The 23199-nt window shown below is 53.4% G+C and overlaps 1 protein-coding gene across 6 annotated transcripts in view; it reads left to right on the plus strand.

The window, feature by feature from the left end:
- The window catches only part of QTGAL (queuosine-tRNA galactosyltransferase), an 86801-nt gene that overhangs the window by 46492 nt on the left and 17110 nt on the right, over positions 1-23199 (plus strand). For 5 of the 6 annotated variants that reach the window (XR_014140315.1, XM_081804169.1, XM_081804170.1 and 2 more), the window contains one exon: positions 21922-22017. Coding sequence is in view for 5 of the 6 variants with exons in the window: in XM_081804169.1 (XP_081660295.1) it covers positions 21922-22017 (96 nt within the window). In the remaining variant the exon portion in view is untranslated. Of the gene's footprint in view, positions 1-6759; positions 6931-21921; positions 22018-23199 lie in introns of those variants that run through there. The other variant, XM_081804173.1, reaches the window with a different exon arrangement.

Consider the following 23199-nt stretch of genomic DNA (forward strand, 5'->3'; position numbering starts at 1 on the left):
GTGTGCGCACCTCCCCCGTGCGCGCTGCCCCCTTACCTAAGTGCACCTCCCCCGTGTGCGCGCCCCCTTACCTAAGTGCACCTCCCCCGTGCGCGCTGCCCCCTTACCTGTGTGCGCACCTCCCCCGTGCGCGCTGCCCCCTTACCTAAGTGCACCTCCCCCGTGCGCGTGCCCCTCCTGTGGTCGTTCCTTACCGGTCCTGGTGAATCTGCTGGGCCACCCGGCGCCATCCGGCGAGGAGTCCGCGGAGGGGAGCGGTCGGGTCGGGAGCCCGGCTCGGCGGAGGCGAGGGGGCCTGGGTCGGGGCGAGGACTCCGCGTGCAGCGCCAGGTACGCACTTGTGGCTCTGGCATCTCGGGGAGGAAGGGGTCGTCCTGCGTCCGGGTCTGGCTCGGCGGTCCGCTGTTCCACCTTCTGGTGCGCGCAACGCGCGCGCCCCCTGCCGGGGCCTCTGCCTGCGCTTCAGTGGTCCGCAGTTTACCTACCCGGCAGGTTAATGTAGAAAATGGTGATGGGAGCGTTGGGCCTCTTGGGTCTATTGCATTGGCTTCCAAGAATTCTAAGTGTGTTGGGGGCCACATCCTGCCATTTTCTGTACCTCATTTAATCGTAGACCCTACGACTGGGGGAGAGATGAAGGGGAGATAGTAGCTTATTCCAGGAATAAGTGATCTAAGACTTGAACCAAAGCTGCACTCCTTACCAGTCAGACCAGGGACTGGCAAACTGTGGCTCGGAGGCTGCCCCTTTTTGTAAGTAAAGTTTTATTGGGACACAGCCTTGCCCATTTGTTTATGGATGGCCGAGGCTGATTTTGCACAGGGGGGCGGAGTTGGGTGCCTGTGACACAGAGGCTGTGGCCGGGAAGCCTGAAATACTAGTATCTGGCCCTTTAGAGAAAAAGCTTCCTACCGAGAGTTAGGCAGCAGTGTGGTTGATTCGCCAGCACCTGGCTGTAACGTCAGGGGCATTTGTCCGCGTTCTGCGTGCCAGAGAGCGACCTGTGTCACCACGGAACCACCCAGACCCTGAGCTCTCTGGTAGGTTAGGACAGCATCAGCACCGCTTCCCATGAGGAGAGCTAGAGGCCCGGCAGCCGGCGGGGAGCTGGGCGTGAAGGCGATGTCGGGCTTGTTTTCACCACCTTGGCATCCGGCCCTTACTCTTGTCTTCAAACAGTAATAACTTCTTAGAACATTTTAGGTGTGTGCCCTTCTTGTGAGCCTTGCTCTCTCTTTCACAAGAAACAGGCCCAGTGGCTTGCGTGGCTGGTTTATTCTGTCTTCCTCCTCTTGCTGTGTGGTGTCCCTGGACCAGTGGCTCTTGTCCCGCAGAACCCCAGTCAGCAGGTGAGGTCAGGGGTGTGTTTGTGCGACCCGTTCCCAGGGCCTGCACCTTGGGAGCCACGGAGCAGGGACACAGCAGTGGCCACTGACCAACATGGCTGGCCTCCTGCCGTCCTCGCTGCTCGGGTGCTGGCCTTTGTAACCCCCGGGAGTCTGCTGCAGTAATCTGTGACTTGCGTTCAAGTTGCATGGCAGGAGAGGGTGGAAATACTTCCTAAGAAAACTCTTTTCCTCGAAATGTTAAGATTTCATTACCTCCTCTCACCCCTCACTTTACTCAGCAAACCTGTTTCTCTTCTTCGTGTGCTTGAAATTAAGCTATTTTAATGATGTGGCCGACCAAGTCTTCATGGGGTCAGCAGATAAATGTGGTCACCTGCCATCCTGTTCTCTGGCACCTGACCCCATGGTAACTGCAGCTAAGGCAAGAGCACATTCATTAGTCCTTCCAGAATTGTAAAAAGGGTAATCCCAATGGAAGAGGAAAAACCATAGCAGGTGTCTGTTACGAGTCGTTTGAATGACTTAGGGAGATAGCCTGCAGTTCCCAGCTTCTGCTTCCCTCCAGGGGGATTTGGATCCACCCTGGCAAACGGTCTTCCCTCCAAAAGAAAGAGAAGGTACCTGTTAGAAGGTCCCGTCCGCGGGTTTGTGTTGTTCGTTCTTGTCCTGGGCCTTCTCCTCGTTAAGAAACTGTGTTTCGTGTCAGCTGTGTGTGTGGAATGGCCCTTTGCTATTTGCAGTTGAGTGGGGGTAAAGAATGAACGTGAACCGTTTCACAAGGAGTTAGGTGTCCAGTCTGGAGAATTAGGCAGACAGGGGCCCTTGAAATAAATGGGGAGACTCTCCTCGTAGCTCGTTTGCTGTTGTGTGGTCAGACCGCTCAAATCGGGTGGAAAGCCGGCGTCCTGTGTTCTCAAGTGTATCTGAGCATTCGCTGAGTATGGAAGCCAAGAAAAAGTGCAGTCTCTCAGGTGTAGGCTGCGGGAGACCCCAGAGTCTTTGACAAGTAAGGAAGGGCTGTTGGAAGCAAAACCGAAGAGTTCGATGAGCCAATTTGTCCTTTGGATTTTGAGAACAAATGGCTTGTTCTGATGGGACCAAAAGAAATGTGCCTTCTTTACTCTTTCTGTTCCATTTCTGTTCTTTTGTTCCATTGTCCTCTCAGAAGGGGACGAGAGGTTGCAGAGAAGAGCTTGTGTCAGGCTCGCCTTGTGCGGCCCTGAGCCCCGGACACCCTCTGTGGACACGAGGGCCCCTCGCAGGCTCCCAACGAGAACAAGTCGGTTTCCCTGAGTCTGCCCTGCTCGAGGCTCCCCGGCCCCCGGGAGCCAGTGCGTCCTGGCTGTGCAGCCCGCAGCCCCCGAGAGCCGCACAGAGCCGTCAGGCTGGAGAGACTGGTGCCGGGCACGAGGCGGGGACTCGCTTTGTTAGTGTCTTCCATACTTCTTAGAACATTTTAGGTGTGTGCCCTTCTTGTGAGCTGCAGCTGCTAGCAGCGCAGTGCCCAGAGTTCACGGGAGCTTCACACACGCACGCTTCCTGGCTCTGACCCGCCGCTGTGGCACGCTGAGTGTTGTTGGTTTTTCTTTTTTTTTAAACAACACAGATTTAGTCATGTACAGTTCTGGGGGTCAGAAGTCTGATATCAAGGGGTGGGCAGGGCTGGTTCCTCCTGTGTCCCCCGTTTCCAGCCTCCAGAGCTGTCACTGCCCTTGGCTTCTGGCTGCTTCTCTCTGACCTGTTTCGCTGGTCCCCTCTCCTTTTCTCTCTCTCTAAAGGAATTTTATTAAATTGTGGTCAAACATACATGACACAGCTTGTCACTTCAGAAATTTCACCGTTCAGTGGCCCTACCAGGGACTGTCCCCGCCCAACGCTAACTCCCCATTAGCCTTCCCCCAGCCCCCGTAACCTAGCCTGCTTTCCCTCTACGAATTTGCCTCTTCCAGATATTTCACGTTGAGTGCAATCGTACAGTATCTGCCCTTGTGTGTCTGACTTTTGTAACATAACGTTTTCAGGTTCATCCATGTTATAAAGTGTCAGATTCCTGTTCTTTTTATAGCTGAACGTTATTCATTCGTTGTGTGAACATGTTGTCTGCCCCACATTGTGCTTATCTGATTGTATTGTGATAGTCACTGGGTTACTTCCACCTTCTGGCTGTTGCAAACATTGCCCCGCATTGTCTGTCTGAGTCCCTGTTTTAATTCCTGTGGGCAGACCCAGGAGTGGAATCGCAGGCTCATGTGACAATTCCATGTTTAACGTTTGAGGAACTTCTGAGCTGTTTTCCACAGCAGCTGCACCATTTTACGTTCCCACCAACAGAGTATGAGGCTTGGTGTTCCGTTACTTCTCGTCAACACTTGCTGTTTTTTGGTTTTTCTAGTTGCCATGCAAATGGGTGTGAAGTGCTAGCTCATGGTTTTATTTGCATTTCTCTAATGCTTAGTGACATGGAGCATCTTTTCATGTGCTTCTGGGCCATCTGTGTATCTTCTTTAGGAAATGTGTTTTTGAGTCTTTTGCCCATTTTTTAAGTTCGGTATTTGTCATTGAATTCGAGGCACTCTTTATATATTGTGGATGTTAGGCTCTTATCAGATGTGTGATTTGCAGATATTTTCTTTCATACTGTGAGGCATCTTTTCACTCCATAGTGTCCTTTGAAGCAGAAAAGGTTTTAATTTTGATGAAGTCCACTTTATATAGATTTTTTTCTTGGGTTGTGTGTGCTTTTGGTGTCACATCAAGAAGCCCTTGCCTAATCGAAAGTCACAAAATATTTCCTTCTAAGAGTGTTATAGTTTCAGCTCTTACATTTGGATCTTTACACCATTTTGAGTTAATTTTTGTAGACGATATTAGGGAAAGGTCCAGCTTTATCCTTTGCATGTGAACGTTCAGCTCTCCCAACACTGAATGGTCTTGGCACCCTTGCTGAAAATCAGTGGACCGTTTGCAAGGGTCTGTTTCTAGGCTCTGTTTTGTTCTGCTTGTCTTCTATCTGTCTGTGTGGCAACACCACGCTGTTCTGATTACTGTAGCTTTGTGGTAAGTTTTAAAGCTTACTCCATGGGAACTTACTTCATGGGAAGTGTGAGTCCTCCAACCCTGTCCTTGCTTTTCAAGATTGTTCTGGCTACTTTGGGTCCCTTTACATTCCATGAGTTTTATGATGGGTGTTTTCTTTCCTACAGAAAAGAAAAATGTTTAATGATTTAGGATAAATATATTAGATGAAAACAGTTGTGACTTAGACAAAGCTGTGTCTTCTAGACTCTCTCATGTTAGGGAAGGCCTTCTGACCTGGCTTTTAAGTTCTGCCTCTAATTGATTTTTTTTAAATTTCCAGTCCCAGGGAGTTCACCATAAAAAGTGCTTGGTAGGGGCGCCTGGGTGGCTCAGTTGGTTAAGCGACTGCCTTCGGCTCAGGTCATGATCCTGGAGTCCCGGGATCGAGTCCCGCATCGGGCTCCCTGCTCAGCGGGGAGTCTGCTTCTCCCTCTGACCTTCCTCCCTCTCGTGCTCTCTGTCTCTCATTCTCTCTCTCAAATAAATAAATAAAATCTTTAAAAAAAAAAAAAGTGCTTGGTGAAGAATTGCATTTAGTTCACTGGGAGCTGCGTTGGGAAGAGAGGAACTTGAGAGGCAGTGCACAGTTCCTGTACCTGTATGCGGGCACCAAGTCAGAGCCCCCTTCCTCAGAAGGGCACAGCCTGGCCACAGCAAGAAGCACCCTGAAACTTCCCCAGAAGTGATGAAGACCTAACTCAGGCTGAGTTGTTTTTGGACAGGATGTCAGTTCCTGGGAGAGGTGATGGGGGGGTGCAGCCCCAGATACAAGAGCACCTCAGTCTGTGTATGCCCCCCCAAAGCTTGTACGGTGAGGAGGGCCCAAGAGTGATGGGCAGGATGAAGGGCATCTCTCTCTTTGTCCCTTTCAGAGTGAGATAAATATTACAAAACCCTTGAGAGACTGCTGTCTCGTTCAATAGGACTGGGGGTACAAGAGGTCAGTAAGAGGGAGAAGATGTGACGCTTTAAGAAATGCCTGGAAAGACGCAGCCCTGAAGAATTGCAGGTGTTCTGCCCTCCACAGTTACGTGGAACCTGAAATGACCCATGTCAATGAGGTGTTAAGGAGATCTCTTTGTGTTGCTGGAGGTTGCAGTGTGTGAAATGGGAAATTTGTTTGGCTGGGCCTTGCTGCAGGTTCAGAGAAAACATTCCTTCTTCCCTCCCCAAAGGGAAGTTGGAAAGGTGAATTTGAAGGTCAAAGCACAGAGCAGAGGCAACCATTATGCAGAGGACAGGAGGAACTAAGGCCTGAGTGGGAGAGCCCGGGGCAGGACCGCTGAGCCCCGCCTGCTCGCTTCCTCCTTGTTCTGGGCGCATGCATTGGAAGGGACCCCTAGTGACCCCATAGAGGCAGCTCGTACCCACGCGTGCTCCCTGCTGCTCATCCCCCCATGCGCGTACACGCGCTGCGGCTCATACCTGCGTGTGTGTGCGCGCGCTCTGCAGCTCGTACCCACATGTGCGCCCCGCTGCTCATCCCCCCCGTGCACGTGCACGCGTTGCGGCTCATACCTGCGTGTGGGCGCGTGCTCTGCAGCTCGTACCCACGCGTGCGCCCCGCTGCTCATCCCCCCGTGCTCGTGCACGCACTGCGGCTCATACCTGCGTGTGTGTGCGCGCGCTCTGCAGCTCGTACCCACGCGTGCGCCCGGCTGCTCATCCCCTTGTGCACACGCTGCGGCTCATACCTGCGTGTGTGTGCGCGCTCTGCAGCTCGTATCCACGCGTGCGCCCCGCTGCTCATCCCCCCGTGCTCGTGCACGTGCTGCGGCTCATACCAGCATGTGTGCGCGCGCTCTGCAGCTCGTACCCACGCGTGCGCCCGGCTGCTCATCCCCTTGTGCACGCGCTGCGGCTCATACCTGCGTGTGTGTGCGCGCTCTGCAGCTCGTATCCACGCGTGCGCCCCGCTGCTCATCCCTCCGTGCGTGTGCACGCGCTGCGGCTCATACCTGCGTGTGTGTGCGCACGCTCTGCAGCTCGTACCCGCGCGTGCTCCTGGCTGCTCATCCCCCCGTGCGCGTGCACGCGCTGCGGCTCATACCTGCGTGTGTGCGCGCACGCTCTGCAGCTGGTACCCACGCGTGCGCCCCGCTGCTCATCCCCCCGTGCTCGTGCACGCGCTGCGGCTCATACCTGCGTGTATGTGCGTGCACTTTGCAGCTCGTACCCACGCGTGTGCCCCGCTGCTCATCCCCCCATGCGCGTGCACGCGCTGCGGCTCATACCTGCGTGTGTGTGTGCCAAGCACCAGCAGGTTGTGTTTCCCTCCGGGTCAGCCTCTCTGCACCTTCCTGGCCAACAGGGGCTGTTCCTGCGACTCATCTACCCATTCGTTAAACATTCTTGGGATGCGGTCGTCAGGGCAGACTACAGGACGGATACGCCCTGCTGGCTGTGGGGGCGTGTGCATGCCAGGACTGAAGGTGAACCACGAGGATGCTCTGGGAAGTACTGAGATCAAGGAACAGGGCTCAGCCCACTGCCCACTTCACAGGTGATCTGGGGGTGGGTAGGGGTCTGGGCCGGATGTGGGCTACGCCGCTAGACCCACAGGGCAGTACGAGGCTGCCCGAAGGCTGTGTGACCAAACGGGAAGCCTGAGTTGTGCATCTTCAGCAGTCTCTCCTTTGCTGGGTGGGGCATTTTCTTGCTTTATCCTCCTGAGTAACTCAGTCTCCAGTGCTCTGGGCTCCAGGGGATGCTGATGAGCATGTCCCTGAGTGAAGACTCCCATCAGTCACCCGAGCCTTCTTTTCTTGTACTAATGAGGACTTGGGATCTTCCAGCCTACCTGAAATTTTATAAATGCATATTATCCCGTTCACTTGGGAGCAAGATTTCAAACCCTGGTGTTCATCTTTTCATCCATGGAGGAGTATCATATTAAAACATAAGTCTACTATGTGCCCATTTCCCATCGCTTGGGGTGGCTGTCTTCCCCCCACCAGCCCTGCACAGCTGGCTGTCAGGGGAGAGCCAGACCCACTGCTGTGGCAGGATTACCAGACGGGAGTGCTACCCCTTCATCCACCAACTCTCCCAAACAACCCCCTGAGGCTGGCACTGTCCCTCATCGCAACAACATGCCTAGGCAGCTCCATGTAGTTCCTGGACTCCCCAAATGGCCCAGCAATCAACAGTGCAGCCTGGAGTCCCACCCAGAGGGGACACCAACACCCAGGGCCTCCCCACCCTGAGCCGGGGTATCTCCTCAGAGGTCATGCCACATGGGGACTCTGAGGAAAGGCCACCACGTGCATGCGGGCTCTCAGTATTAGGCCACACAGCCCGCCAGGGAAGGCCCTCCCTTAGTGGGTCCTTGGTGTGACTGCTGTGTAGACCACTGCCTTGGGCAAGCTGCCACTCTGAACCCTCCCTCCTTGTCTGCAAAACAGCGTAACCACCCCTGCCTCTCATGGCTGCAGTGCCCTGGTGCCTGGAAGGCCAGCCGTCCATCCTGGGAAAGGTGTACCTGCCCTTGGGAAGAATACTGCCCTGGAGTCCCTGCACCTGTGTGGGCCTCTGGGAAGGGCCCCGGTTGGGCAGGAAGCAGGCCAGCAGACAGCCCAGAATGTCAAGAGATATCTGGAAATTGGGCCACTGTGGGGTCTTCGGTATGCTCTCCACTCGGCCACAGAGAAGAGACCTGAGACTGCCCCAAGAGTGCAGGCGTGCTCAGGAAGACGTGAGAGCCCCACAGAAAGTAAAACCTGGAGCAAAGCCCCACAACATACACACAGACCCATCGCCTGAGGTGTGGGAGCACAACACTGACGTGTCACTGGGTGGCTAAGCCACGCTCCATGTGCCACTTTCCCTCAGGGGAAGAAAAGCCGTCAGTGGAATCTGCCACCAAGTGGGCACAGTTGGTGGACGCAGCCGACCCCAAGGCAACTTTCTGTAAATATCTTCAAGAACCAAGGGAAACAGTGTTTCAGAATTTAAAGGGAAGTGTGGTGAGAATGACATACAGGTGGAATCTCAACAAAGGTAGAAGTTATTTTAAAACAAAAGGAAATTCTGGATTTGGAAAGTACATACTTGCAACTGAAACAAAAAGCTCATTGGAGGGGCCCAGCCCCCACGTGGGATTGGAGGCGACGGCATGTGCAGCCGCAGGGGCTTTCTGAACCAACTGTGATGCATCTGAAATACTCTTTCTCGGGGTGGACAGGTGATAGAGGCTGCTGGCACGTCAGCATCCAGAACTTAATTTGGAAATAATTGCTAGTTTCTCCATCTGAATCTGTCTGGACTTGGTGGTTGAACACCAGACACCTGCCAACCTGGCCTGCAGGGGAGTGAACCCCCGAGGGGAGTGCAGCAGGGATGGAGGTGTGCATGCAGCAGAGGTGAGGCGTGCGTGCAGGAGGGGTAGAGGGGCTCCCTCAGCAGTGGTGGGGTGTTCTGCATGCAGCAGGGGTAGAGGTGGGTAGAGCTGGGGGCTCGGGCAGGGTCTGGAGGTAGCCCTGCAGGAGGCAGGGCTTGGGAGCTCTGCTACCCCTCTCATGCCAGGCTCACTGCTCCCGCCATCTGCCTTCCTGCTGGCGGAGTCCCCCCTGCACCCCCGGGGCCAAGCCTCATTCTTCTTGGGCCTCCTTACCACCTGGTGGACGAGACACCAGGGGCTGAATTGTGAGAAAATGTGGGAGCTGTGCATTCATTAAGCAAATTTCCCTGCTCCTGCCTCCTCTTGGAGAGCAGTGCCAGGTCCCAGTAGGATGTGTGGCTCAGAACCACACACCAGCCCCGAGAGGCGAAGGCCGGGCCACTGGCACAATGTTCCCCACACACACCCAGACTCACGCCGGCCGCGAAGGGCTGAGAGCGGTGTCTGAGCTCAGACCCTCGGAGTTTGCTGTGAGCACGAAGTAGAAAATGGTTTTTACCTCACACCAAATTAGTTCATGTTGTAATGTGTCAAGCTTGCTTGAATGGGGCAAGAAAACACCTAAAGATTCCTCTAATGTGCAGAGCAGATTTTAGAACTAAGGCTGGTAACTCTCATGTTATCTTGAGCGCTTACATTTTCTGGGTGAAAAAATGAAGGGCTGTCATTAAGAAATTTCCGGGATATTCTTGTCGTCCAGATGCCCCTGCGACCCCCATCACCTTTGTCCCTCATTAGTTAGTGTGGAGCTGCAGGGCCGGCAGGGGCGGGGAGGAGCCGGCTGGCCGTGAGCATCAGGAGCGGCCCCATCGACTGCGGCAAAGACCTGATGTGCGGCTGGGAAGAGCCGGTCCTGGGTCACCTGCGGTGGGCGAAAGCCCCTGAAGCGCGTGGGATCCCAGCATTTGGAGAGACATTTTCACCAGGACTCCCTTCTCTCTTACACAGCCCCCCGGAAAGGCTCACACCCACCCGGCCTGTGCATGTCTGAATTGGCTGAGTCTCATTCCCCTGTGGGAGTGCACACTCACACTCCCTGTCCCTCTGCTCCAGACACACACACGCTCCGACGTGCACTCCCTGCCATAACACAGGGCCTGGAGCCGGCCTGGCATGGCCACCTCTGCTTGCTGCACACACGGACAGGCCCCCCAGTGCACGCGTGTGGCACATGAGCCCTCTGCGGCCGTCTCCTCTGCAGGCTGTGCGGGAGGGGGCGACCGAGAAGGACTCACGGGCCTCGGAGCCCAGAGGGGACTTTGCCCACACGAAGGGTCCAGGGCTCGGAGAAACATGGTGCTCCAGCTCGAGGAGAAGCCGTCCTATGGAATGAGGACCCTGCCCCCGCAGTCCAGGAGGCAGTGAGGTGTGGGCCAGTCTCTTCGTGGGCACCGCACCATCGCGGCTCAGGGCCCCAGTGCGTCTCATGCCATCTCCAGGCCCATGCACCATACATCCTGCAGCCAAAGTGTGCGATCGCTGCTTAGCCAGCCAGGTTGGCAGAGACATTCTGAAGTCTGAACCACCGTTGTCTTGAACTCACGTCCTCCAGTGAAAGTAGGGTTGTTTGGTTTGGCTCAGATGTTTCTGGAAATCAGCCGAGTGGGGCTGCTGAACCTGCCCGTCGGTGCGCCTCCCAAACAGCCTCTGGTGGTCACCGGCCTTCACCCTTTTGGCTCTGCTTCCAGAGGGCGAAAAAACACAAGGGCCTGGCCTGAGGCGTTGGGTCCACGGAGGACCAAACCGTCTGAGGCACGGCTGGCAGAGCTGGACGCCCCGAACCTCCTCCCCTACGGCATCCGTGTGGGTGGCCCTGCTCCATGGGAAGGCTTCCCAGGTGGTCCCCGTGAGCCTCGGGCTGTGGTCATGGCAGGCCCAGCATGGCCACACGGGGCGGGGGTGGCCTCTGAGCCCTCCTGATTTAGAGATCGGTCTGTCCTCCCGGGAGCCTGAGTCCAGAAGCTGGCAGGTGGATCGCACACCACGTGGGCTGGCCGCAAGCATCTCACGCCTGGGCTGTGCTTCGGAATTGTGCTCTGGGACACGTGTGCAGGAGGCCAGGACCTAGCCAGCACGGGTCAGAGAGAGGTAGAGGGCATGTGGGGGTCGTGTGGAGAGGTGGAGGAGGTCAGGCACGAGAACGCTGTGTCAGGCGCTGGAGGCTGTCTGGTGGGTGCAGCCAGGGAGGCCTCGGCCCGTGTGGATGGAGGGATGGAGGGATGCCCAGGGCCTGCTCGGCCATCCAGGGGTCAGTGGCCCACGGGACCCGTGAGGAGCGATGAGTCCGGGGTGTTACTTTTCAGCAGCTCAGACAGCATACTCCAGAAGGTTCCGTTAGAAAGGACTGCCACACCCCTGGAGCCTCGGCCCCATCCTGGGAGGCAGTGAGCCCACCCGCATCCGCGCCAGCGCCTGCTGTCCCGGGTTCCTCTTCGTTTCCCCCACAGAGTGTGTCAGAGCCTCCACCCCTGCACCTCTGTGGGGCGTCTGCGCAAGCCCCTCGCTTACCATTGCTCTTTTGCCTTTTTACTGAGTCGTGAGAGTTCTTTCAAACTCTGGAAACATGTCCCTCACTAGATCTGTGTGCCTGAGAGGCACATTGTGAGCGTTTCCTCTTGGTCCCTGGTTGGTCCCTTCGTTTTCTTGTCTCATCGTTCAAAGAGGTGACATTTTCAGTTTTGATGAAATGCAATCTATTAATATTTCCTTTTTATTTTGCAAATTTTTGCTCTGTTTTATAAAAGTTGGCTATCTTCCATTTGCAAGCATTTTCCTAGGTATATCTTCTAGAAGCTTTATAATTCTAGCTCTTGCGTTTAGATCCATCATCCACTTTGAGGTAAATTTTGTGTGTGCTGTGAGGTAAGGGTTGGCCTGTTGGCCTTAAATCCTGGGGCCTCACTAAACCTTATGTGTAGAGTCCAGCTTTTGCAAATACTCTTCCATCTATGTGTCTGTTGTCCTGGGTAGAATTGGCGTGGTGCCGAGCCATCATGAGAATGGGCTCTCCTGTCGTGATTCCAAACCAGCGACTGGTTCTCAGGCTTTCACCCGCAAACAAGATGTTGGCCCTTAGCGGCTTGAATAAATTCCTTTCCGTTCTTGGTGTTCTGACAGGTTGTACCTTGATTGGGTGTTGGATTTTGTCAGATGCTTTTTCTGTATCTATTAAAATGACCATACGATTTTTTTCCCCGATTTTCAAACATTAAACCAAACTTGAATGTGTAGGATAAACACCGCGTGGTCAAGAAGTGTGCATGTGTCTGGATTGGATTGTTAATTATCTGTGAAGGACTCGTGCGTCTGTCCACAAGAGACATTGCTCCGTGGTTTACTTGTGGTATTTTTGTCTGGTTTTGGCATCAAGTTAATGCTGACCTTTTAAGATGGGTTGAAATATTCTCCTCCCCCCTTTATTTTATGAAGGAGTTTATGTGAGATTGGTGTTCTTTCTTTAATGGTTGGTAGAATGCACCAACGATAATTTTAAATTATGAATTCCAGTGTTTAATTGATACGGAGATGTTTGGATTTCTATTCTTAATTGGCATCTCTCAAGGGATTTGTCCATTTGATCTGAGTCATTGAACTTATTGGCATAAACGTGTTAATAATCCTCTTTCTCCCTTATTAATGTCTGTGGCTGACCTTCAGCCCATTCTGCTGGGGGCCTGGGCTCTCTTTGCTGCCAAATGCCCTCCCTTTCTCCAGAAGTGACCGATGTCCCAAATCAGCCTTTGCTGTGCATTTCCTTCTACTTATTTCATGGGTCTGCATCACTAAAGAACGGCTTGGATTGCTTTGCAGACAGACACTTAGTTCTAGCCAATAGAAGTATAACATGAGCCATAAATGCAAGCTAAAATGTAGTGTGAAGTTTTTTAGTAGTTATATTAAAAAGGTATGAGGAAGTAGATGAATTTAATTATAATAATAAATTTTATTTAATCTAATATACACAAGATTCTTTCAACATGTGATCAATAGAAAAATACCAACGAGATAACATTCTTTTTTCATACCAAGTCTTCAGAATCCAGCGTGTATGTTATGCTCACCGCATGTCCACCAGGTGCAGCTCACAAACCCACAGCGTGTGTGCTTGGGGCCTGGGCCTCAGGTATTCAGCTGCAGTTAACCTACCAGAAAATGCCTCTGGATTTTTGCTAAGTAGGAGTTGAAAACAGGAAGCTCAGGTTTTGCTTTGTAAAAGTTCCCAAATAGCATTATGAAACTGTTTTTTTCTGACAGTCAAGGAAGTAATGGAGCACATTTGTGGGGACTGATGTTTTGGGTTTGCTAGAAAATGCTGGTGTTCGGAGGCCCTTCTGTGGTGTCTGGGGTTGGGGAGCCCCTGGATTCCAGGGCCCTCAAAGCCCCTCCCAAAACACCGAAACCCTGATGTGCAGAAAGCAAGGCACGTAGTCCCTGACACACCACCTCGGGATGCTGGTCCAGCCGCAGGCCCCACTGATCCGATTCCTGTCTCTAGAGATTAGAGTTCCTGTCTTTAGGATTTTGTGTAGACGGAGGCTGCCTTCCTTCAGTCCGTGAGAGCCGCCAGTCTCCACGTTGTGGCTGCACCTGAACTGCTGGGGAGAGGCCCCTGCGCTCTGTTCTACGGCATCTGTCACCCATGTCAAATAACACTGGGGTTGCTTCCAGTTCTGTCTGTTGCGCATAAAGCTGCTTTGAATGTTCACAGACAGGTTTTGCGTGGACACAGGTTTTTATTTTCCCGGGACACCCGGGGTGGGGTGGCTGGCTGTGTGGGAGGTCTAAGCAGCTACTCCGCTCTTTGCAAGGTGGCTGTGTGTTAACTGTCCCTTCCCCGGTCTGAGATTTCATTCAGTGGTGTCAGCCTTTGATTTTAGCATTCGTGAGGCGGTCCTGTGTCTTGTTACAGTCAAATTTCCGTGCCCCGGCATCCACGTCACTCAGCGCCAGTAGCACCCACCCCAGGTGTAGGACTACCAAGCATGCCTGAACATTTCCAGACATCCCCCTGGAAATGTTACCTTATGTGGAAAAGGGGTCTTTGCAGCTGGGACTGAGGGTCTTGTGACAGAGGACTATCCTGGATGGTGCAGGCAGGCCTGAATGGGGAGGCAGAGACAGGGGGCCCGGGCCACGCTAGGAAGAGGTGGAAAGGGGCCAGCCGGAGGCATGCAGGGCGCGCAGGTGTTGTGAAGATGGAAGTCCTCCCCAGACCGACCCACCCGAACGTCAACACAACCCCAGTCAGAATCACAGCAGGCTTTGTAGTAACTGACCAACTCATTCCAAAATTTGTTGGAAATGTAGAGATTTAGAACAGCCAAAATGCATCTGGACAAGAGCAGCGTTAGAGGCCAGCACTACCTGACTCCAAGGCCGTGAGGTTCGGCACAAGGACAGACGCACAGACCGCTGATCTTTCATGGACGTGCTCAGAGGAGACGACGGTGCTGGGACGTCCGCATGTCCACGTGCAGTAAAACTGAACCTGAAAAACCTCGCACCACTAATAAAAAGTTAATTCAAAATGGATCCTAGAACTAAATGTGAAACTTAAAACTATAAAACTTATGGAAGAAGACAGAAAAAAAGTCTTGGTGACCTTGGGTTAGGCAGGAAGCCGTGGGGTAAGACACACCAGAATCACAGTCCCTGAGAACAGTGGGGCAGTTGGGCTTCATCACCCTCGCGGACGTCCGTGAAAGACGAGCCAGGAGACCGGGAGGCGTGTTTGCAAATCACATCCAATAATTGCCTGGTGTCCGGACTGGGAGAGCTCCGTGGAGCTTTCCGGAATCTGAGAAAACAAACATCCCAGTACAAGGGGGACCGGTGACTGGAACAGGTGCTTCGTCAGGTCAGATGTCTGGATGGCAAATTAGTGCAGCCTCGTTAGTCGTTAGTGTGAAGTGCACCGTGACACCATGCCTGTTAGCACGTCTGCAATGAAAAGGGCCACGGCACCCAGTGTTTGTGGGGACGTGGCCGGCCGGGGCGCGGAAAGAACCACGTGGACGTGCTTTGTAGACGCTCCTGTGCGCCTGCCCCTACCACCCCGCCCAGGGCTGCTCACCCCAGAGAAGTGAAAGTGCCGTCCGCACGGAGACCGCGCGCTCTGGGCCCTGCAGGCCCGTCAGCAGGCGCGTGGGAGAGCAAGTGTGGTTTTACTGAGCGCAGGAAACCGGAGAGGAAGAGCAGTCCTGTGTGGCCGTGTTTGCGTAGAATTCTAGGAAAGGCAGGCCAGCATTTGTGACAGTTGCCTGGGATGGAGGCGGGGAGGTGGCCAGGGCACGAGGAACATGGCAGGTGCGGCTAGCTCGGAACCTTGAGTGTGGCGTGTGGCTGGGGTGCGCACGTGGGTGGAGTTCATCGAACTGTATAAACATGTACAGCTTGTCGCATGGCGTACCTCAGTAAAACTAAAAGTCCCCTAACCACGGGGAGACGTCAGTGGGCAGCCCGATGCACTGTCTGGAGCTTGGGGGCAGTTAGAGGTCTGGGGTGGCCCCTGGAGCAGAGCTGTGAGCACCCCCACACTGGAGATGAAGTGTGTACCTCTTGTGGTGGCTTGTCTGTGTCCCCAGATTCAGCGTGATGGAGTTGGGGGGCCTTTGGGAGGTCATGGGGGTGAGGCCCCTGTGATGGGACTAGTGAGTGCCCTTGTCAGACGAGACCCCAGAGCTCACGGAAGAAGGCAGCTCCCTGCAGGCAGGAGGCTCCCTGAGCGCGTCTGCTGCCCCGGCCCCGTCTGTGGGGCACAGCAGCCCGTGCCCACAGAGATGGTGCCGGTGAGCGGGGCCCATGTGTGTCAGCCACACAAAATGCTGAGTCTCAAAGCCTGGGAGCCAGGCGTATGTTGGTCATTAAAATCAGTGGACGTCAGTGGTGCACATCCTGGTCGGTCGATAAGGGGATCTGGTCTGGGTAGCACCTTGGGCCCTCCTGTGGCCCCTGGGCTTGGAGGTGTGGGGGGTCCTGGGTGTGCAGGCAGGAGACTGACCAGGTCCCAGTGTGGGGACCCCAGCCCCTGGGGCTCCTCAGACCTGGCCTGGCTTCTCGCAGGGGCCCTGCCTGCCGAGGGTCTGCACGGGAGGCCAGTCTTCTGGTGACTGAGGTGGTTCCTTGCTGGGCCTGCCCTTGAGGCTGCCTGCCCGGGGCTACTGAGAATCGGGGTGTGCGCATGCATGCGGTGCAGAGATTATCGGGGTGGAAGGCCCTACCTGCTATGCCTGGGGCTGGGAGAGGCAGGGGTGTTTGGGGCTCCCTTCCTGAGTGCTGCCATCCTTCTCCCCCTTCCCTGCCTTAGTCTGACCCGGACCGTCAGTGCAGGAGTCGTGATGGCTAGGGGGGGGCTGGTCCCATCTGTCATCTTCCCAAGTCCCTCCCACCCCCAGAATGTCGAGGGAAAGAGCCCTGCTTCCTGGTGTCCAGATGTGGCCAGCAGCACTGACCCCAGAGGAGCTGGGAGGCCCCTCTGCCCCTCACTGGGCTAGCCTGGCGGAACCAGCCCGAGTCCTGCTGACCGGCCGATGTGGGGCCTGGCATGGCTGAATCAGGGGTGGGGCTGGGCGATCTGCCCTGGCCACTCAGGCACGCCGCGAGTGCTGGGAACAGCCCAGACTGGCCATCCGTGGAGGCAAGGCTGGTTTTCTTCCAAGACCATTTTGGTCAAGGCTTCCTGTAATGAGTCTTGGGAAACTTTAGAGGCAGGACACACTCACGAAGCCTAGGTCACCTCCTCCCTGTGCTGCAGACCGGGCACCAAAGGGAGACCCAGCCGACGGCCTCTGCTAGCTTCTTGCTCACACCCGCTGGGTCCTGGGGGACAAGGAGGGGACACCGGTGCCGAGGGAGTGGTCACTGGCCTTCCTTGGCTCCCACGGTTCCCTATGCAGTCCACGCAACATCAAATTAAAACATGGGATTCGTTCACACTGTAAAGGGAACTGAAGACGGGTGAACTCTAAAAGGCTGTTGCCTCAAGCTCTGTCCTGCCGGCCTGCCTGCCCCCTGACCTCTGCTCTCCCGCGGGCTGCATGGCGGGTCAGCAGTGCCTGGAACAGTGCCCGTGTGCACATCCTCGTCCCCGCTCTGGCCTCGCTTTTTCACAAGTTGCCCAAGAGAAAATTCCACAAGTGGGTTTCTCCCGTCACCTGTGGCCAGCATCGTCCCCACAGAGAGACGTGAGCAGGGGGCACAGCGGCGGGGAGCTTGAGCCTCGAGGCACCGAGAGCTGCAGGTGGGTCCCTCCGCACTGGCCCATCTCGCCTGTTGGGTCTTCATGTTGGGCCGAATGCCGGGGGTGTGCAGGGACTGCAGCTAGTCCACTGTGTGTGCCTCTGGGTTTGTTTTGTAAACAGATGCCCTCTCCCAGGCTTCATTAAGCCTGGAAAAAACATTTAAAAGTAAGAGCATTTAGTTGTCCAGAAATTAACATACCATAAAATTGACTGTTTTTCCCTTTTCGGTATACAGTTCTGAGTCTTACCGCACGTGCACAGATTTGTGTAACCACCCCAACCTGGCTCGTTTTGTGTAAAATGGTGATAGATGTCTGGATGTGTGCTTCACTGGACTAGCACTCTGCACGCCCCTCGTCCCCAGGAAAATGCAAATTATGAACCTGCCAGACAGGCAGGCAGCCACTGATGTTTCCCACAAAGAGGAAGCCCAGTGACCTACGTGATGGACATGTAGTTCCCGAGAATTGCTAACAGCCCCCCATGGTGGAGTGGACGTGTGTGGGCTGAAGTGAGGGGTCTCAGAACCATGGAGGCTCGAGGCAAACACAGGTGACCCCGTCCTCAACAGTCATCGCGTAAGTGAGCTCACAGCTGAGGCAGCTGCCGGGGAAACGGTACCGAAGCAGAAGCGTGGGAGAGAGGGCCTGTCCTCAGTGGCAGTGAGTCACTGGACTACCGAAACCACATCCAGATACAGTGGACGCTTGGACAACATGGGGCTTCAGGGTGCCGACCCTCTGCAGAAAAATCCATGGATGACATTTGACTCCCCAAAAAGTTAACTGCCAATAGCCTACTGTTGACCAGAAGCCTTATCGGTAGCATGACGTCAATTAACACATATATTACATACTGTATTCCTCCAATAAAAGAAGCCAGAGAAAAAGTGTTACTAAGAAGATCTTAAGGAAAATACATTTATGGCACTGTCTTGTATTTTTTTTAAAAACCCACGTGTAAGTAGACCTGCGCAGTTCACACCTGTGTTGTGCATTCTAGCTGTGCTCCCAGAACTCGAAGAAGTGCTTCCCAGGCACGTCGGGATGAGGGGCTCATTCCCACTTTGCTCTGAGCCTGCAGCCTTATGTCCGCCAGCTTCCAGGCGCTGGGTCCTGTGATGCACCCATAGCCCCGCAATGCGGGAGAAAGTGTCTGAGATTCTGGATCCAGCTTGGAACTGAGTATCTGGCATGTTCTCATGGACACCACATGCTCATGCCCTGCTCATGACCTGCCACTGGCCTGAGTCCAGATTTTATCGTTTAGAAGGAATAAACAGAGAAAGGAAATGCCTGGGTGTGGAGCCCCTGGGCCCAGCTCTCCACCAGCCAGGCTTGTTGACATGTAACATCTATCACCATTTGTTTTCATTAGGGAGACGGGGCTCCCTCTCCACCCTCTGGGCCCCAAGGAGGTGCCAGCAGAGCCCACTGCCACTCAGACAGAAACCCCTGGCTCCCACGGACGGGACCAGGGCCTGTCCCAGGTAGGGCGACCCGCTTGGGAGGTGCCCTCACTGCACACATAGGACCTTCGAAGTCCTGTCGTCCTGAAGCAGGGGCAGGAGCATTCTAGGGTGTGACTTGAGATGCTCAAGATAAAAGAAGTCCCTGAAGAAGGAGCAACTGGAGGTCAGGGAAGACTGTGGGAGGAGAGATCCGGGGAGGACATCCCGTACCTGTGCGTGCCCAGCACGGAGATGCTGCCCCCAAAGAAACCCTAACAGAAGTGTGAGGACTGTGGGTGGCAGAGAGGCTCATGGTTTGTGTGCACACACCCTGGTACACATTCTGCAATGTTTTCCGCAAGGTAAAAAGCCTGGAAGGGAACATACCATAAATGTAATAGTTGATTTATCTGGGTGGTACAATTAGGGATGGTTTTAGTTTTTTCTGCATGATGTTCTATATTTTGTATCAATGAACGTATATCAATCTTGTACACAGAAAGCATTTTCAGAAAACAAAATTAATGATTCCATTCATAAAACTTTGAGTGTCTTCTCTATAAACCAAAGAAATTACATTGATTATAAAACTAAATATATAGTTACATATATTGTTCTCAAATTTTTTTCCTAAAAATGTTTTCTCAAGGTGGAGCTACCTTTTTCTCCGACTATAATCTTGCCTTTTTGTTGATGTTTAAGAAATCCAGAAAATACAGAAAATAAATCCTGTATGATCTCAGCAGTCATTGGCAGCTGGTAAATTTCCTCCATACAGTTACATGTTGTGTGGAATCACTCCAAATGTTCTAACTGAAGCGAGGAAACCTCACTTAGGCTGGGGTAGAGGCCGGCAGGGGGAGCTCTGTGCCCAGCACTGGTTATCAGTTACAGACCCACCAGGAAGAGAGGCACCTCGCAGGTGGGTACCGCTTTACCAACCCCGCTCCGGGACGGAAGGTTTCCTGCTGCCCCGGCAACAGCCCAGCCAATGGGAGATGGTCACAGCCCAGCCAATGGCAGACAGCCTAGCTAATGCGAGAGGGTCATAGCCCAGCCAATGGAGACGGCCACAACCCAGCCAATGGGAGGCGGCCACAGCCCAGCCAATGAGAAGCCACCACACTTCCAGCTCCCAGCTTACTCCAATGGACTTTCTGTTTACAACAGTCCAACCCCCCCCCCCCCCACCCCCTATAAAAAGAGCCTCCTCTGCTTTCCCTCCGGACCTGCCCGTGGTGGCGGTAGGACCTGTGCGTCCTGGGTTGGGATTCTCTGCTAATACAGAGCACCCTTCTTTGCTGGGGAGACAGCGGGCAGTGTTACTGTTAACGTGGACACGATCTGCTTGCTAAAGGACCCTTCAGTTTTCGCTCCTGCTTCGGGTTCTGGTTTTGACGTGTGTTGTACACACGGTGCTGTTTTGCTTCGTTTTTTAGGGAGGGAGGGAGAGTCCTAAACGGGCCCCACGGCGGGGGCGGGGCGCGATGTCAGGCCCTGAAGTCAGGCCCCGAGCCGCCCGGCGCCCTGTTCGCGTCGTGGGTTTCGCCGACGTCATTATCGAGCTAGAATTCGTATGCCGCGGAGTTCACCCCGCTCAGACGTGCAAGTCCTTGTTTTCAGCAGGTGCGCGAAGTGGTGCCGTTCGTCTGTTTTTCCTTGGTTGCCTGTGCTTTGGGTGTCCTAGGAAACTGCCTAACCCAAGGTCATGGAGACTCACACTCGTGTTTCCTTCTACACGTTTTACGGGTTGAGGTCTTGTGTTTAGGTCTGTGATCCACTTTGCATTAATTTTGTATATTGTGTGAGGTAAGGGTACAACTTTATGCTGTTGCATGTGGATGTCCAGTTGTTCTGGACTGTTTGTTGAAAGACTTCTCATCACGTTGTTGATTTTGTAGATTAATTGGGAAGTATTGACATCTTAATATTTAATCTTTCAGTCCATGAAAATGGGATGTCCTTCCATTTATTTAGGTCTTTGATTTGTTTCAAAGATGTTTTTCGATTTTCAGTGTAAAGTTTTGCACTCTTGTTACATTTATTCCTGAGTATCTTTTTCACGCTGTTGTAAATCAAAGTGTTTTCTTGACTTCATTTTTGGATTGTTCATTACGAATGTATAGAAATACAATTGAGTTTTGTATGTGAATCTTGTATCCCAGAACTTTGCTGAACTCATTCATTAGTGCAAGGGTGTGTGTGTGTTTGTACTCCTTTGGGTTTTCTACATACAGGATTGTGTCATCTGCAGATTGAGACCATTTTACTTCTTCATTTCCCAAGTATTATAAAATGCCTTTTATTTTTCTTATTTCCTACTTGTTCTGAGTAGAACTTCAGCACAATGTTGAATAGAAGTGGTCAGAACATATATTCATGTCTTATTCCTCATCTTAGAAGAAAAGCATTTAGTGTCACACCATTTTAAGTATATCAGCTGTGGAGTTTTGCAAACTCCTAGGCTGACTGGTTTTGTCATGAAAAGGTGTTGGATTTTGTCAAATGCTTTTTCTGCATCTATTGAGATGGTTGTGTGGTGTCATCCTTTGTTCTATGAATATGGTCTATCACATGACCTGTGTTTTCATACTTTGAACCAACCTTGCAATCCTGGGATAAATTCCACTTGGTCATGGTGTAGAATCCTTTTTATATAATGATGGACTCAGTTTACTAGTTCTTTGTTGAAGATTTTTGCAACTGTATTCATAAGGGATCTTGGTGTATAGTTTTGTGATATTTTCAACTGGCTTTGGTATCAGGGTAGTGCTGATCTCATAGAATGAGTCAGGAAGTGTCCCTGCCATCTCCTCTGTTTTTTTGGAAGACTTTGTGAAGGATTGATATGAATTCGTTTAACATTGGATAGAATTCACTCATGAAGCCCTCTGGACCTGGGCGTTTCTTTGTGGGAAGTTGTAGGTTTTTTTAAACTGCTCTCTCAATCCCTTCTTATAGATCTAGTCATAGTTTCTGTTTCTTCTTCAGTTTCAATGGTTTGTGTCTTTGGAGGAATCCATCCATTTCATCTAAGCTAACTTTTTTGCTGTTTCAGTTTTTTCATGTCAGAATTAAAAGCTGCGTGTTTGTTTTTTGTTTTCATGTGAAACTTTACCATCAGTCAAAAGCAGGGGTGCCTCCTTCTTGAACCCAGTCAGTGAGCGTTCACCCGGGAACAGGACCCAGGTGGAGCCACTGATTCTTGTGGCCCCTCTCCCCCCCATCTGTTGGCCTTGGGCACCAGATACTGTGGATCTGTCTGTAAAGTCCCTCGAACTCCTGTTCCTACAAAGAAGGGCAGATTCGTTTGTCACTTTCTGAATTCTACTTTGTGGAAAATAAATTGTAAGTTGTGACAAGCTGTTCTTTCCTGATAATTATGTTAGTGTCAATTGCTTCTAGGTTTTTACCTCCAATGGCCCAACTGTGATCATGCCCACCTGGTTCTGCTCTCGAGCATGGTTTTCCCACGTGGGCCCATTTGACGAGGGCGGACAGGTAAGTATGGGCCCCTTGTGGATCCCCTCCTCTCGGGCCAGGGGAGGCCCTGTCATCCCCTGGGTGTGAATCCCCCAGCCCTACCTGCTTGTGGGTGCTGTGCTCCCTCTGGGGATCCAGGGATTCAGAAAACGTCTTCTGTGAGGGCCTTTCCAGCACTTCTCCTGCTGGCTGGGCTGAGCGTCCAGAGAGCATCTGGAGCCCTGGCACCCACTTGGGATTTCCATGTGAAGGCTGCAGGCGCCCAGGGCATCTGTACCTGATTCACACCTGCCTGGCCCAGACCCCAGGCTTCCTCATCCTGGTTTAAAAGCTGTTTTTGGCAAAGTGCAGGATGTGGACGTTGTCCACATCCATGCTGCCTCTGGATGACCTTAGGAGAGGGGCCGGTGGCCCTGGGCATTCTGGCCAAACTGGGATGGGCTCTTCCTCTAAATCCTCTCCTACCTGCGAGGCCCCACCTGCAGAGCTCAGCCCACACTGGTCTCTAGTGTGTGCCCCAGAAATGGGGACCTGGCCTCTAGCCTGCTCTCTCTGCCCCACCCCACAAACAGTCTTACAGTTAATGCTCCTACACCCAATTGAAAAGGAAATCTTACGGTCAGTTTGTTTATTTTCCTTCAGACTTCCCTTAAATTAGGTTTTGAGAATGTGAGGTCCGGTCTCCGTGGTGGGAGTGAGTGGATTGGGTATGTGAGGGGCCCATCAGGCCTGCACTGTTGGACCTTTGATGAGGCCCCACACCACGCCCCCACCAACTGCTGGGCTGGGGGCAGGAGGGAGCCTGGACACAGAGGCTGGCAGAGGGTCGGGGCCACGGAGTTCTTGGGGGTCTGGAGACCCCAGGCTGGGAGGCAGGGGTGGCGACTCAGACCCAGGCTCCACCGCCTGCCCTGGGACCTTGGCCACTGTCCTTCTGCTCTGAGCCTACCTCCCTCCTGTCGAGGGAAGTCAGAGTCAGCCACATGGACCCTCAGCTCAGGGCCAACCCCACCCTGATCCCACCCAGCCCTTGCCTGTCATTTTGGAGGGAAAGCCTCCACCGCCCCACGTGCTGGACCGTGTCCCTCACAGCCACCAGACACACCCTCCAGGAATAGTGCCATTCTCACACATTTACCAGCCAGAGCCCCTGAGGCATCGGCCAGCAGCGTCTGCGCCACGGTGTAGACCAGGGGCCTG

The sequence above is a fragment of the Leptonychotes weddellii genome, chromosome 15, assembly GCF_054177405.1.
Source record: "Leptonychotes weddellii isolate Sample4059 chromosome 15, ASM5417740v2, whole genome shotgun sequence".
Lineage (NCBI taxonomy): Eukaryota > Metazoa > Chordata > Mammalia > Carnivora > Phocidae > Leptonychotes > Leptonychotes weddellii.